General features: G+C 36.1%; 1 protein-coding gene and 1 long non-coding RNA gene across 2 annotated transcripts; one reads left to right on the top strand and one right to left on the bottom strand.

Moving 5' to 3' along the window:
• Positions 1-219: 219 nt before the first annotated feature.
• LOC148572390 (uncharacterized) lies at positions 220-2,935 on the bottom strand. Its single transcript, XR_015907755.1, has 3 exons — positions 2,882-2,935; positions 2,665-2,793; positions 220-506 (listed from the first exon to the last, which is right to left on the bottom strand). It is a non-coding gene; the product is annotated as an uncharacterized LOC148572390 (long non-coding RNA).
• A 6,113-nt stretch (positions 2,936-9,048) lies between these two features.
• On the top strand, positions 9,049-13,936 carry LOC107630978 (Amino acid kinase family protein). The gene is made up of 8 exons (XM_016334274.3): positions 9,049-9,406; positions 11,183-11,480; positions 11,609-11,750; positions 11,873-11,926; positions 12,517-12,608; positions 12,825-13,051; positions 13,302-13,478; positions 13,593-13,936. Exons 2-8 carry the CDS (start codon positions 11,302-11,304, stop codon positions 13,700-13,702), a joined length of 981 nt encoding a protein of 326 aa, XP_016189760.1. The 5' UTR covers positions 9,049-9,406; positions 11,183-11,301; the 3' UTR covers positions 13,703-13,936.
• The last annotated feature ends 786 nt before the right edge of the window (positions 13,937-14,722 follow it).

Raw genomic sequence — 14,722 nt, 5'->3', positions numbered from 1 at the left:
AAGCTTTACGCTTAAGTCGTAAAACAGAGGTGATATGGTATTACGACCTCTAAAATAAAATAGGTACATATAATAGCAGAAGAGTTATAATATGCTAGGAGCCTTGAAGGATAGGGGAAATAAAAATCGCAAGATAAAAGCGCAACGCTCAAGGAACGAGTTAACTTGCATGCTAAGAAAACTGTAACTGTCAAACATAAGATAACAGAAGTAGGAATAGAGTGCCAAAGATACAAAATAACAAGCTCCTAACTCAGCCTGCGAAGTCAAGACTGGCCGGAGAATATTTACACATATATACATACATATCCAAAACCCAAAAGTACATACACACAATCCTGCCTCTCCATAAACCTCTAAGAGGATCAAAAAGGACAAGTTATGCGGAGAGAAAGCTAAGTACATATATATACATCACTGTACAACAAAACTATACAACAACACTATCCAGTAACCCCTCCGCTTTAAGAGTCCAGACGCCTAACGAGATGGCTCCCGACCTGCATCTGAAAAACAACAACATAGTATGGAATGAGAACCGGAGGTTCTCAGTATGGTAAAGGTGCCAAGGGTGGCAAGCGGGGAAGCCCGCCCCGCCCCGCCCCGCCCCGCCAGAAGCCCGCCCTTTGGCGGGCTGGCCCGTCCCGCCCCGCCTAGTGAGGCGGTCCCAGAATCCCAGCCCGCCCCGCCTAACGGCGGGCTGGCGGGCCGGCGGGCTAAGCCCGCCAAGTATCCTCTTTTTTTTTTTTTTAAACTTTTAACTATTAAATAATATATATAAAAATATAAAAAAATCTTTTCTATTTTTTACTTTTAACTATTATAATTTCTAAAGGCATAAAAATTATATTTTTTATATTCATAAACATTAAAATCTTTTTAATTATAAATATCTAATAAACATAATTATAAACCAAGTTTTCATCCAAAACATAAGTATAAATATTCTCTCCAAAGCAAAATAAACATAATTTAAAACATAATTATAAATATTGTCTCCAAAGTAACATAAACATAATCCAAATCACTCAATTTTTATCTTCATACTCTTGTAAGTTAGGTTGGGGGAAGTTAGGTTTTGGCAAAAAAATTGTAAAAATACCCCCTCACTAAAAAAACACAAAGCCCGGCGGGAAAGCCCGCCCCGCCCCGCCAAAGCCCGCCAAAACCCACGGTTTAAGCGGTGCGGATTAGGCGGGTTTTTGTTATTTGGCGGTCCCAATTTTCCAGCCCGACCCGCCTTTTTTGGCGGGTTACGCGGGGCGGCCCGGCGGGTTTAGACCCTTTTGCCACCCCTAGGTGCCACACACATAATATATAAGGTCCTGGGAATGCCAGAGGCAATCCTAGAACGTCGACACTCAGATTGTAGAGCTTAAAGTATTAAACAGAAGCCATAAAAGGTGGTTTCCTAAAAATATTTAATTATAACTTAACTTAACCTTAAATCTAAGTCCTATGCTACCATTCCTCCATACCTTCAACTCCATCATGCATTTTCACGGACAAATAGACAGATAAAGGCAAACACAAGAAGGTTACAACTACTGCAGGTAACAAATACACATTTAGCATGGAAAATACAGATAGGCACACCCAATTAGAGCACAAGCAAATAATTCAAGTAATATGCATATGATGCATGCCTGTCCTATGGCTGATGAGGCTCATCTGTCGGTTATCCAGCCAACCCGACAAGTCTGAATTGTCCTTAGACTGTCCCCCGACGTGCATCCCCAATAGTCTATGCATAGATTTTTCTCAAATAATCAATATTGCTCAATGGGGGTAACATTCCCGGGAATTTATATAGTGCCCGGTCACACTTACGTCGTAGGGTCAACAGAGTATCGAGTTTTCAACCTGGTACACGTGGTGGCAAGCCACGACACTTAATCCAGGGAATCTCGTATCTCAGATTATTCAAATTCATAAGCCATATAAATAATTCAATTAAAATTCATCAACATCCACATCATTCTCAATCACATCTCATTCATCATTATATGTCAATCATATTCAATCATTATCCTTCATTATCACACCTCTCATTCCGTCCATCAATAGTTCCAATTCAAAACATAATTCATTCTTTTCCAAATGAACTAAACTTAAAACATGCTCATTTTCTTAATAACTCAAAATCAAACCATATAACTTTTAAATCTAAATCTTTTTAAATAATCATATAAACAAAATCTCTAATTTTTTATAAAATTTCGGCAGCATCTCCTCTAAAACTCGGACTTGCCACCCTTTTCGGGTCCAAACCTGCTTTCTTTTCAATTCATCATACCCTTCCTCATCATCATAACAGTCACCACAATAAATCTACTTCAGATTAACAATTATATTCATACAATATTCAAATCCAACAACCAAAATTCAACTAAGGATCATAGTTCACTAACCCTAGGCTTCTAACACATAATATCTCAAATCAATAATTCACCAAATCATTAGCACTAAACCAACCATGTTCATCAACAATAACATTCACCATCCAAGATTAATAACTAATTATCCAATAAATTTCAACCAAATATATTCATCAACAAATTACTAAACATTAAGCATACACCTGCATTCCAACTTATCCTATGGTCATCTAGCCTAAGTTTTCACAGAACATTATATATTAAATGCAAGAAACCTAAACCATACCTTGGCCGATTTCCACGTAACGACCAAAGCTATTTATTCAAAACCAAGACAACCCCTCAAAACTCAACTAATCCGCTTCCTCCAAGTTCCAGTATTCACAATTTCAAGCTCCAATTATTTATTTTCAACCTAATACACATTCATAATACATATATACCCAAATTAATACTCAAAGCTCAAATTTAATGAAAATAAAATAGAATTATCGTATCCTCACCTTACCCAAGCTTCACATAAGCAAGAGTGAACGTTTCTCTCAAGCTAATTGGATCCTAAAACATCAGAAATCAAAGAAATTCAATATTCCCACTTAAAATTCGAAAATTGGGGGAAGATGAAGCTGAGAGTGAAATAGCAAGTTACCTATGAAATTGTTCCGGTAGAAATGTAGAGCTCAACGCGGTGAACGCGTGGCCACAAACGGTGCGGCGATCGGAGCTCGAACGGAGGAGTTACGGGATTTGGAAAGTAACGTGAGGGTTACGGGATGTTTTCTCGTTCTTCCCTCCCCTGGAAGCTGAAAGCTTCGTTTCTGTTGGAATGAAGGGGATGAAGGGCTTGGGTTCACTTAAAAGGGCTGGTCCGGTTGAACCGACAGCCCGGTTTGGGTCCGGTTCAACCGGTTCGGTCTTTTCGGTCCAATCTTGGACCGTTTTTTTCAAAATTAGTGTCAAAATTCTCGTTTCGATGAGCTCTACCCTATTTTGATATAATATTTGCATTTCTAATCCTCCTTATTAAAAACTAATTTATTAACTAATTTAACCGGGGTTTACATAAATCATTGTACCCTAGGACGATTTATGCATGAATTGCATAGCTGAAGAAGGCATAAATCGTCCCAGCCCACTGTGTGTTAGAAGAAACAAGTAAATCGTCCTAGGGTAAGATGCTTAATGCCTTTTAACCTAAAACACTCTATCCTGGCACGATTTACGTGCTGCTTCCTAACCCTCTACCCCCTAGCATGATTTACGTGCGAATCCAATCCCTACAATACCCTATCACAATTTACGTGCAACTTTTTATCCCTCAATACCCTAGGACGAATTACATGTTACTAAGATAAGGCACATTATCCTGGGATGATTTACATGCATAAATACAATACCCGATACCATGAAACGATTTATGTACTGAAAGAGCCTATAAATACAGGAGGACGATCTGTGTCGAGTCATATTTTAACTTAGGGTTGCGGGAAGATGGCTGAGAGTGTATTTTTGTTAGTTCATCATTAGGGAAAGATCGATGAAAATACAAGTGACAGTGTAATATTCAATAGCAAAAAGCAGGTTGTAGTGTTCATAAATCCATCAACGAGTTTAGATGATTTGTGAAATAGCATATTACAGAAGTTAGGTAAGTGCGGTAAAAAGATTGTGAAGCAGATGTTCTTTAGGATCCCTATCTCACTCAAGCAAGGTTACGTGAAGTTTGGAAAATATGAGATGCTAGGCGATGACGACATTCGTGTTATATTTTACAGTCAATCCAGATTTTCAGATTTGGGGGCTTTGGAGTTGTTCGCGAGAATGGCTGATGTGGAAGGTAGCTCCGGTGGATCTGCTCCAAATCTGCCTACCGTCGGGGTAGATGGTGCTTCAAGTGCCATTCTAACCCGTCACGACGTCACCGCCCACGTTTCATCTCTGTCATTTGCAGCTGATCTGCCTGTTCATGCCGATGATGGAGATTACCTGGTTGATGTGCGTACCTTCGGGGAGCTTGCAGCGGCAATCAGAGGTGGACCGGTATTGGATGGTGCAACTACGTTCATGGAGGTCAGAGATAGGGATTCACTTGCCAAGGCCATGGGTGATGATGAGTCAGATTCGGAACCACCCGTTATTGGTGATGAATCCGACGGTGCAGATGACACAAGACCAGATGGGAGATCGCAAGGCCAATCAAGTTCTCAGACATAATAGTACCCTCCACACTTCTCTACATTGGATCTTGAGGCGATGAATCAACTAGCATTTTCAGGTCGACAAATGTCAACTATTCACAGAGACGAGCCCAGTATGGATGGGGCAGAGGAGTTTGAGGTCAGGCAGCGGTTCCAGAGTAAGGAGGAGGCAATGTTGATGGTGAAGAGTTATAATATTCATCGTGGTGTTCAGTATAAGGTGTTTGAGTCGGACCAGTTGAAGTATCACGGAAAGTGCGTCCAGTTTGGGAATGGGTGTAATTGGCTGATACGCGTGACTATGCGGCAGTAGAAAGGATACTGGGAAGTTCGGAAGTACAATGGGCCTCACACATGTCTTGCAACCGAGCTGTCCACCGACCACAGACAGCTTGATTATCATGTGATCTGTGCATCAATTCTGTCACTCGTCAGGGTGGATGCAGCAATCTCGGTGAAAGTATTGCAGAATGCGATCTCAACGAAATATGGTTTCAAACCCAGCATAGACCTGTACCGTCGGCTTTGTAGCATCAGTCGGCATGACTCTGAACCTGTTTTGAAACTAGCCATACGACACGGTGAACTCATCGATACAGTCCTCAGGAGAAAGTTCACCGAACAACTCTTCAAACCACTGCCACGCAGGCTTTCCACCCTCCATCAACTGCTCAAAGTCACTAAGACAACCACTAACTGAAAATCCATCAACAGGGAGCCCGAACTGATATGTCATATCCTGTAAAGTAACAGTGCACTCCCCAAATGGCATGAGGAAATTGTAAGTCTCTGGACGCCATCGCTCAACAAAGGCACTAATCAGTGGCTCATCCATCTTAAACCAATAATCATTCAGCCTAGCAACATGCAGCAATCCAGCACTATCTAGGTAAGGCATAATAGGGTCATGCAATATCATCTTTTGTTGCCTACGGATGCTCCGTACACACCGGGTTGGCTGATAACAGAATAACAAGCACAATCACAACTCAACATCGCATAACAATCAAAAACATGTATCAGAAATCAACCTCACCCCTAAACCAAACAAGAACCATACCAACCTAAGCATGTTAAGCTTAAGGTTTTACAAATTTCTAACACAATAAGCTTTTTTTTTTCCCAAAAATATCATATTATTATAACTAAGCAAATCAACGTCATTGACTATATCAGTTATAAACCAAATTAACCACTAACCTCTTCGTTGATAAAACCTGCCACGTGCGCGATACCATTTAATCGGTATATGTCACCTTCGTTTCTCGCCATCTTGCACTGCCCCCCAATGCCACGAACCCAACCTTCAACCGCAGGAAACCCAACCTTGCACCGCCGCCCTTATAACCTCAATCCTCCGCCGTGGGCCACTGTCAACGCCGTGCACCGGAGGCCACCCCTTCTGCCGCCTAACCAACCCTCCACCGCCGCCGACTTTCATCCACTACACCTTTCATTCACTTTTTGGCCGTGGCTCTCCTCCACTCAAGTGAGCTCCTCGCCGCTAATGGGGTCTCACGAATGAGACACTAGTCGTGGGAAGGTAACTAGGGTTGGGGGTTAATACATAATTCATCCTAGGCTCTTGAGGGGTGTATATATGCACGTAAATCGTGCTGGGTTGGTGGGGGTTAGGGTTGCACATAAATCGTGCTAGGATATTGTGGGAATTGGATTCACACGTAAATCGTGCTAGGGGTTAGAGGGTTAGGAAGCAGTACGTAAATCGTGCCAGGGTAGAGTGTTTTAGGTTAAAAGGCATTAAGCATCTTACCCTAGGATGATTTACTTGTTTCTTCTAACACACAGTGGGTTGGGACGATTTATGCCTTCTTCAGCTATGCAATTCATGCATAAATCGTCCCAGGGTACAATGATTTATATATTGATTAAAACACACGAGCCTAGGACGATTTATATATTATATGGTTTAGGGGATTCACGTTCACAAAAACTATTTAGGAGAATCACGTAATATAGAAAGCCAAATAATTTATTTAAATAAAAAAGCCTATAATATGTGATATTAGTTATTGTTATATATGAAAAATATGACTTATTTAGTGTTTATCTATATATCTTCTATTAATATTGTTATAACAAGGATATATGATGATATAACCTAGACTTTGATTGTATGAGAATTTATTGAGTGACTGAAATAGCTCCACGTCACAAACCAAGAAACGCTAGCAATAGAGATGATTACAAAAAAATCGAAACGGGTATATGACAACTGAGAAGGGCTGCCATCTAAAAATAATATACAATTATATATTACCTCTTCTTCTTAACGAATTAATTGTTACGTTCAGCAACTTATCCTTTTTTAATTTCAATAACAAAAATAAAATTGATTAGGTGCAAAATACTCAGCATTTAATGCTTTTAATAATTATTTAAATTTTAATTACCAAAATTAAGTTAAAAATTAATTATAAACTTAATAATTGATAATAGATATTATATTAGTACGTAAATAATACTATCTGATATATTAATTATTTATATTTTTGACAGGCCTAATAGATATTACATAAGATATTAACAGGGACGGATCCAGAAATATTATCATGGGGTCAATAACATATATAATATTAAAAAATTATGCAAAAAATTATATAATATAAAATGTATTACAAAAATATACCGATAGAGAATATATTTTAAAGTACAAAAAATATGTATGTACTTTTTATTAACGAAGTGGTCGATTCTTCGTATCATAAAATTCATCGATAATAGAATCTGTGTCAAATTTTTTAGTAATTTTCTTTTCAATATAATTAAAAGACAATTAGCGAAAAATTCATTTTTCATTTTATTTTTGAGTTATTCTTCACAATATTCATAGCTGAAAAAGGGCTCTCAGTTGTAGTAGTTGAAACAGAGAGAATTAATATCAAATAAATCTAGAAGGACGCTCAAAAGAAGGAAAAATATCCACTTTATGGGATTTGAAAAATTTTATTTAATTAAAAATATTAGAAATTATTAATATTTAGGTTAGTAGACTGGACTTTTATTTATATTAGACTAAATACTAAATAAATTTTTTAAAAAATTAAATCGTACTTAATAACTTATTACTATTAAATTTTTTATTTATATTAGTATTTATATACTAATAAAATATCTATTATTAATTATTAAATTTATAATTAATTTTTAACTCAATTATTGGTAATTAAATTTAAATGATTGAAATGATTAAATGCTGAATATTTTGCATCTAATCAATTTTATTTTTGTTATTGAAAGTAAAAAAGGATAAATTGTTAATGAATTCTAAATTTAAATTTAAATTTGAGTAAGAAAAAAAATATTTCAAATTTTATCTCACTAACCAGAATTAATTTTAAGATAAGAAATTACTTTGTATATCATATTGTAAAATAGTGTGGTCATTTGTTATTCTTTAACCGTAAATATTGTCAAACAAAATGGTGTAAGAAATTAGAAAGAAATGTATTTACCAGTTCAGGAAATACTAATTTATTTTTCAATAGAATAAATTATATATTGAATAACAAAAGTTGTTACTGATTTCTCTTCACACTAATTAATACCTAACAATAGTATTTCGGTATACCATGTTATCAAGAAATATTAATCAATCTAATAAATTTTATAATGACATAGGTCTATAAGTTTGAAATTTTAAAAATTATGTCATAAAACATGAAGTTTTAAGTTTTAACAAAGAACAATGTTGATCATATATTGTTTTGACTTCAAGAATAAATACGATACCAACAAATAAAATTATCCTAAATAAATTTTAACAAAGACAAAAGTTCATAAGTATTGTTATTAATAATGAGAAATTAATCTATTTTAAAGACAAATACATTTTTTCTATGGATTTCTTAATTCGGCATGTCAAAGACTAATTCACCACATATTTATGCTCTATTTATTAAGGGTCTGCTGCTAACAAATGAATTGTTACATACACACAAAAAATTCGATTTTCAAATACTTACTTAAGTAGACAAATGAGATGACCAATCAACTAACTCAAATTAATTAAGACAAATATTAATTATTTTTAATATTTTAAATTATAAAATATTTATAATAATAATTATATATATATTTTGTGCAGGAAGATACACTAGTTTACAGAAAAAAGTGACATTATCAAACTAGGAGTAGCATTATCATCTTTCCATAGATTAATGAGTTTTAACTCTTTTGGAGAAAAATGAACTTGGGTTTGGATCAATTCTATTGAACGAGGGATAGCCAATTAGCCAGCCGACTTGGGCCTGAGAATCAACTTAAATTCAGAACTATAACAAAAAACATAAAATGAAAGAGTAGCCGCATTTGGGTTTTGGTTTTGAAATAGTTGTTTTTCCTTGCGGCTTTTTGGGCATCACTCTAAACTCTTTAAACGAGTAAAATTTTCCGTCTAAAAAAAAAAAAAACCAATTAAAATTTTAATATTCGTGACCAATAAAAAAAAAGAGTGAAAATTTCCTGATCAGAAAAAACTACCCACCCCGCCCCTTTTTCTCTCTCTTTCTCTCACTGCGCAAACCCAATCCTAAGCCCTGACGAACCCAGCCACCATCCCATTGCCGAACTCTTCTCCTCCGGTAGAGGGTGTTGTTGCCGCCGGCGGGGTCACCCGTGGAAGGCTGCTCGCTTCTCCTCGATCCTCTCTTCCTCGACGTCACACGAAGGCCTGCTTGGAGCTGTTGGCGCCGCCGGCGAAGGGGTACTCCGTCGTCGTCTCTGCTCGCTTCGCCGTTCTCCACCGCGAGTGACGTCGCTGCTTGCTTCTTCGAGGGACGTCGCCGTTCTGCTCGAATCTCTGCTACGGTTCTGCTTGCTTCACTCTAATCTTTACCACTGTTGTTCCCCCCCCCCCCCTCTCTTTTTTTTATGATTTCATTTATTTTATTTTTAAAATTATAGGTTAAACTAAACTCAAATAAATTTGTAATCTGATTTTGTGATATTGTTCATTTGATTGCTGATAAAATAAAATTAATAATCAGATTTGTGATGTTTATTGTTGGTTGTTAATAATAATAATGGTAAATTAGTAACATTAATAATGGAGTTTGAAGTGAAACAAGATGGTTTAAGACGTTTAACAATATGAAAGTGTTGGATTTTGCTGAGAGATTTGATACTCATTAGGACAAGTGCAGACGAATTGTTAGGCCAATTGTTCTTGTTTGGCTTATGCTTATGATTCTCATGTGTGGCTTATTCTTTCGTGTACTCTCTCATTCTCGACTTGGTATGTTTTTCTTTTTTATCTCTTTGATTATTTGAATAGTTGTGGTAATTCTGGTAAATAATTATCTGAATTTTGATACAATACAAATTAAAGGTGTGTTAATGTTTCGGTTGGTTGAATTGGTTCAAATCTTGTGTTCTGGAAAAACAATAGTGTCTTGAAACCTTTTATGAACTATACAAACCAAATTAGACTAGTTTCATATATTAATTAAATTTGAAAACTTGTTTGTTTTTGTTGTTTCTTTTGGCGGTGGACATTTTGTGCTTATCATTTAATTAAATCAGTTCAACTATAGTTCGACTCCGGTTGGACCATTGAACCATTGAACCTGTCACTTGACCGGTTTGCTGACCGGTTCGGTTCTCGCAACCTTTAATTCCTCTATCTCATGCTAAATACATTCCTACTGCTAGTTATAATGCACTGCCTTAACCAAATGAGATGCCATAGCTTAGTCCTGTTTTGAATATAAATATTTATTCTGTATCAATTGGTAATTTGATATTTTTGAAATTTGATGGAATTTGGGTAAAGATTAAAAAGCAATGAAAACCTTGAGAATAACGTGATCATGATCTCTTCATATTCAATCCTTGAATGCTGTTTTTGATTATGCATTCTCATTTTCTACGTTTTGAAGAAAATAACTACCTTAGAGATATATTGATACTTCAATACTGTTAAATTTTAATATAGGTCATTGCTTTAAACCATTCGAAGATTTTCATTATTTGCATGAGACTTCATATGTAGCAAACAACGATGAGACTTCATTGCTTTGAACCATTCAAATTTTTGCTTCTTTCTATTTTTCTGTTGTAGTTTGTTTTTTTTTTGTCAGAAATCATATTGAATGATTAGCTTTTTGAGAGTCCTTGTTAATTTCTGAAAAAGCTTGTTAATCTTTGTTAAAATTGCTATGAAAACTTTGTTGAAATTATGGTGTATAGCTAGTTGGAAGATCTTGTTAATCCTTGTTAATCTTTGTTAATTTTTGTGCTGACGACCTTGTTAAAATTGTGCTGAAAACCTTGATGAGTAGATGACTGAATATTTGTTGGTGGTTTAGTTAATTCAATGAATATTTGTTTGGATATTTTCTTTTGTTATTTGAATTGAGTTTGTATTTTGATAAGATTACAAAACTTTGGTTGATATAGTGCTTTAAATTTGGATGACAATTGAAGGTTTATATTAGACTATAATTATGTTTTAGGCTTTTAGCATGTTTATTTATATTTTATTTATTATTTATTATAAAATGGTTATTTTGGTTGAACCACGGTTGAACCAATTGGACCAATAAACCAATAACTAAAGCGGTTCATGATTGGTTTGATTTTCAGAACCTTGCAAAAATCAAACTTATCGTTAGCTGCAAGCGGAGAGAAAAACCTCAGGTCTCCCCAAAAGAGGGTTTTGCTGCACACAATTCTCTTCTCTTCCACTCCGATTATCAATTCTGATGGCTATCTCCGCCCCTCTCCTTTCTTTCTCTTCTTCTTCTTCCTTCTCTGCATCCCTCTTTCCTTGTTCCAAGCCTTCTTCTTATTCCATTTCCAAGCTTCTTTCTAAGTCATCGTCCTATGCCATTCGCTCTTCTTATTCCGAAGTGGGCTCTTCCCCTGAATCCTTCAATTTCAGGTTATCCCAATTGCACCCCTTTTTGAATTTTTAATCTTCAATATGGTCGCCAGCAAGGTGTTTGTAGAAATGTTTCTACAACTGAGCTAACATAAGTGTGAAAAAAATATTATTGTTGTTGTTGTCAGGAAGCCTGAAATTCCATCCATGTCTCCGTTTGCACTGTCAATGAATGAATCCAGCAACCAACCCATCAAGTGGCAAAGGGTATTGCTCAAAGTCAGTGGAGAAGCTCTTGCCGGAGATCACTCCCAGAATATTGACCCCAAGGTCTCCAATCCAAAATCACATCTTTATGCTCTATTCAAAAGCATCATGAATAGATGGATAAAAATATAACATTTATATGTTCCTTCTTGTCCTCAACATTGTTTCTTAATTTTTCTTTGTAGATAACTATGGCTATTGCAAGGGAGGTAGCAGCTGTGACTCGTCTTGGCATTGAGGTGACTATAGTTTATTGATTTGTTCTTTGTATGCTATAATCTTGTTATCTTTATTGTTGTAGTTTTTTTTATGTTGCATTGCTGCCTTGTTAATCTTGAGGGGGGTACCACATGTTAGATCTTCAAGTGTGAGATAACGTCCCACATTAGAAGAGAATGGACTAATAGTTCTAATCAATTCTATTAGAGTCGGAATTTTCGCTAAGCTGTGTATTTTGAGACAGTATGTTGTTGATGGGTATCCTATCCAAAGTATGAATATATATTAACCTAGTTCCATCACCCATTACACCATAATAACACATGGTAGTTCGCAAATCCATAATAACGAACTATTAGGTTATCCATTCAACCAGTTTTACCAAAACCAAAACAATCCACAATCAATAGAAGCCCAAAATACAGAAAATGCTAGCACCGCAAAGATCTGGATTCCAGTATTTTGGTGTCAGTGGCAATTTTGTTAGAGTTCATAATATCATTGCAAGGTAAAGGGTATTACTTGAAAGAATGAAAGTAGAAACTGTTTAAGCTTTTCACTTGTTACAAAGTTAAGTCTTAGATGATTACTGATTAGGCTGATATTTCAGGTTGCAATAGTAGTTGGTGGGGGTAACATCTTCCGTGGATCATCTTGGGCTGGATGCAGTGGCCTGGACCGGTCATCTGCTGATTATATTGGGTAGTTACCTCACTCTCTCTTAATTAAGCCGTTGGTGTTCCGTCAAAACTCTGTTGTTATAAATTTATTCCATGGGGTCAATTTCGCAGTTCCAATGTGATACTTGTTCACTTGAAATTCTGATATGTTATGTTCTTATGGACCTCTACAATGTGTTTCTCAAAATGGATAATAACTATGAGATAGTTACTAAATTGTGCCTAAATTCTCCTTCAGAATGTTGGCAACTGTCATGAATGCTATATTTCTTCAAGCCACAATGGAAAGTATTGGCATTCCTACTCGAGTGCAGACAGCATTTCGCATGTCTGAGGTTGCAGAACCATATATACGTAGAAGGGCTGTGAGGCATTTGGAAAAAGGAAGGGTTGTCATTTTTGCTGCTGGAACTGGAAATCCATTCTTTACCACAGACACTGCTGCTGCACTCAGATGTGCAGAAAGTAAGTTAAATTTATTATCGTTGTGGTTTACAATCTGCTTACGATGGGTAGTTCTAGATTTTTATTTGTTGATGGATTTATTCATATAGTTTCACTATATCATAACAAAGGATGTGAGATTTTCTTGTTCAAGATAGAAAATAATATTCATCCCACTAATCTATAGTGTACATTCTAAATTTGATGTTGCTTTGGCATGTGAAGGGAACTTTTTCGCTGTCCACTTACTTTAATTTTGTCATTTATGTAGTTAATGCAGAGGTTGTACTCAAAGCAACAAATGTCGATGGAGTGTATGATGATGACCCAAGGCGTAACCCACAAGCACGCCTTCTTGACACACTTACTTATCAAGAGGTTACTTCGAAAGATCTCTCAGTCATGGACATGACTGCCATAACGCTGTGCCAGGAAAACAATATTCCTGGTAAGCCCCATGCAAGCATGAACTACTCTTTCTATGCTTTTAAATGGAATTCATCCTATATTGACATTACAATATTTGTTTGCTTATCCTCTCAATTCCCTTCTTGTGGCGCAGTTGTTGTATTCAATCTAAACAAACCAGGTAACATTGAGAAAGCCATCAAAGGTGAGAGGGTTGGCACTCTGATTGGGCCAACATGGAATTCTACCATTTCGAGAACGTGAAAATATTTGAGGTCCAGTTAGCAAGTTATTCTTTCGTGCTTTTCCTACACAAGTGTCCAGCTGAGGATGGCAAATTGCGAGGTTAATTACTTTGCAACAGATATTTTGATGTACTATTATGGTTGCTGGTTATAAATCTGTAAATATGACTAGGTATGTTACGGCTTGGTTTACCACTACGTGGCTTGGCTGAATTTCGCGGTTTTAGAAATCATATTTTTATCTTCTGAACCATGTTCCATTAGCACAAAATTCCTGTATTCATTTTTATTTCATGTCCAAAACAAACATGAATCTGGCAGCCACCTAAAGTGGAACTGGGATGATGTTTATCTCTTTCATTTTTTTCATTTTCAGCTGAAAACACCATAAATTACTTAGCATTTGGGCTAGAATTTCCCAAGCTGAAAGGCCTTTTTTCCCTTAATAAAATAAATTACAACAAAAAGCGAATAAAATGAAGAGAGTAAAGGCAAGGAATTTGACATACTATTCGGATTTATTTTCAGCATCTGTAAGATGTCTTCTTGTGGGTCAGAAAAATCGAGATTGACCAATGTTTTAGGAATAGCCTAGAATCAGAAACTTTTTTAGTAGTGTCTGTTTAACTTAGGGAATGGGAATATCTGGGATGAACCATTTGGATGGCGAGTACTGAGTAACTGAGCACTATGAAATAGATTAGATCCAGTGATTAGCATTTATGATACGCCATCAGGTGCATAGAACACGTTCTTGATGCTTTAATTATCACGTCCGTATCATGAGTAATCTACTTCTACTATAGTATTAAAGAGAAAATACTATAGAATTGCTTACCTTTTTTAGCATAATAGAATTCAACCTTATAAAGTTGTCCTTGTTTTGGAGAGGCCAGTGTTTTAACAGATTGCTCATTAAAACTTACCAACCAGCTAAGAGGGAAAACGACATTTTTTATCAACATTTTCTTGAATTTTGTGTAGGGAGTTTCTTATAAATAGTTAGTTGAATTAGTGACCAAAATCACAGACCAAAAAC

This window comes from Arachis ipaensis, chromosome B3 (assembly GCF_059453495.1).
Source record: "Arachis ipaensis isolate K30076 ecotype BB chromosome B3, ASM5945349v1, whole genome shotgun sequence".
Taxonomy (NCBI): Eukaryota; Viridiplantae; Streptophyta; class Magnoliopsida; order Fabales; family Fabaceae; genus Arachis; species Arachis ipaensis.
Note: the sequence above shows the minus strand (reverse complement) of the source record. Positions and strands in the feature narration are given on the sequence as shown.

Bases quoted from the DNA above. Each gene is read 5' to 3' on its own strand.
- LOC107630978 (XM_016334274.3), top strand. From the start codon at position 11,302: ATGGCTATCTCCGCCCCTCTCCTTTCTTTCTCTTCTTCTTCTTCCTTC. The intron at 11,481-11,608 runs GTTATCCCAATT...TGTTGTTGTCAG, and splicing joins CCTGAATCCTTCAATTTCAG to GAAGCCTGAAATTCCATCCA. The intron at 11,927-12,516 runs GTGACTATAGTT...CTGATATTTCAG, and splicing joins TGACTCGTCTTGGCATTGAG to GTTGCAATAGTAGTTGGTGG.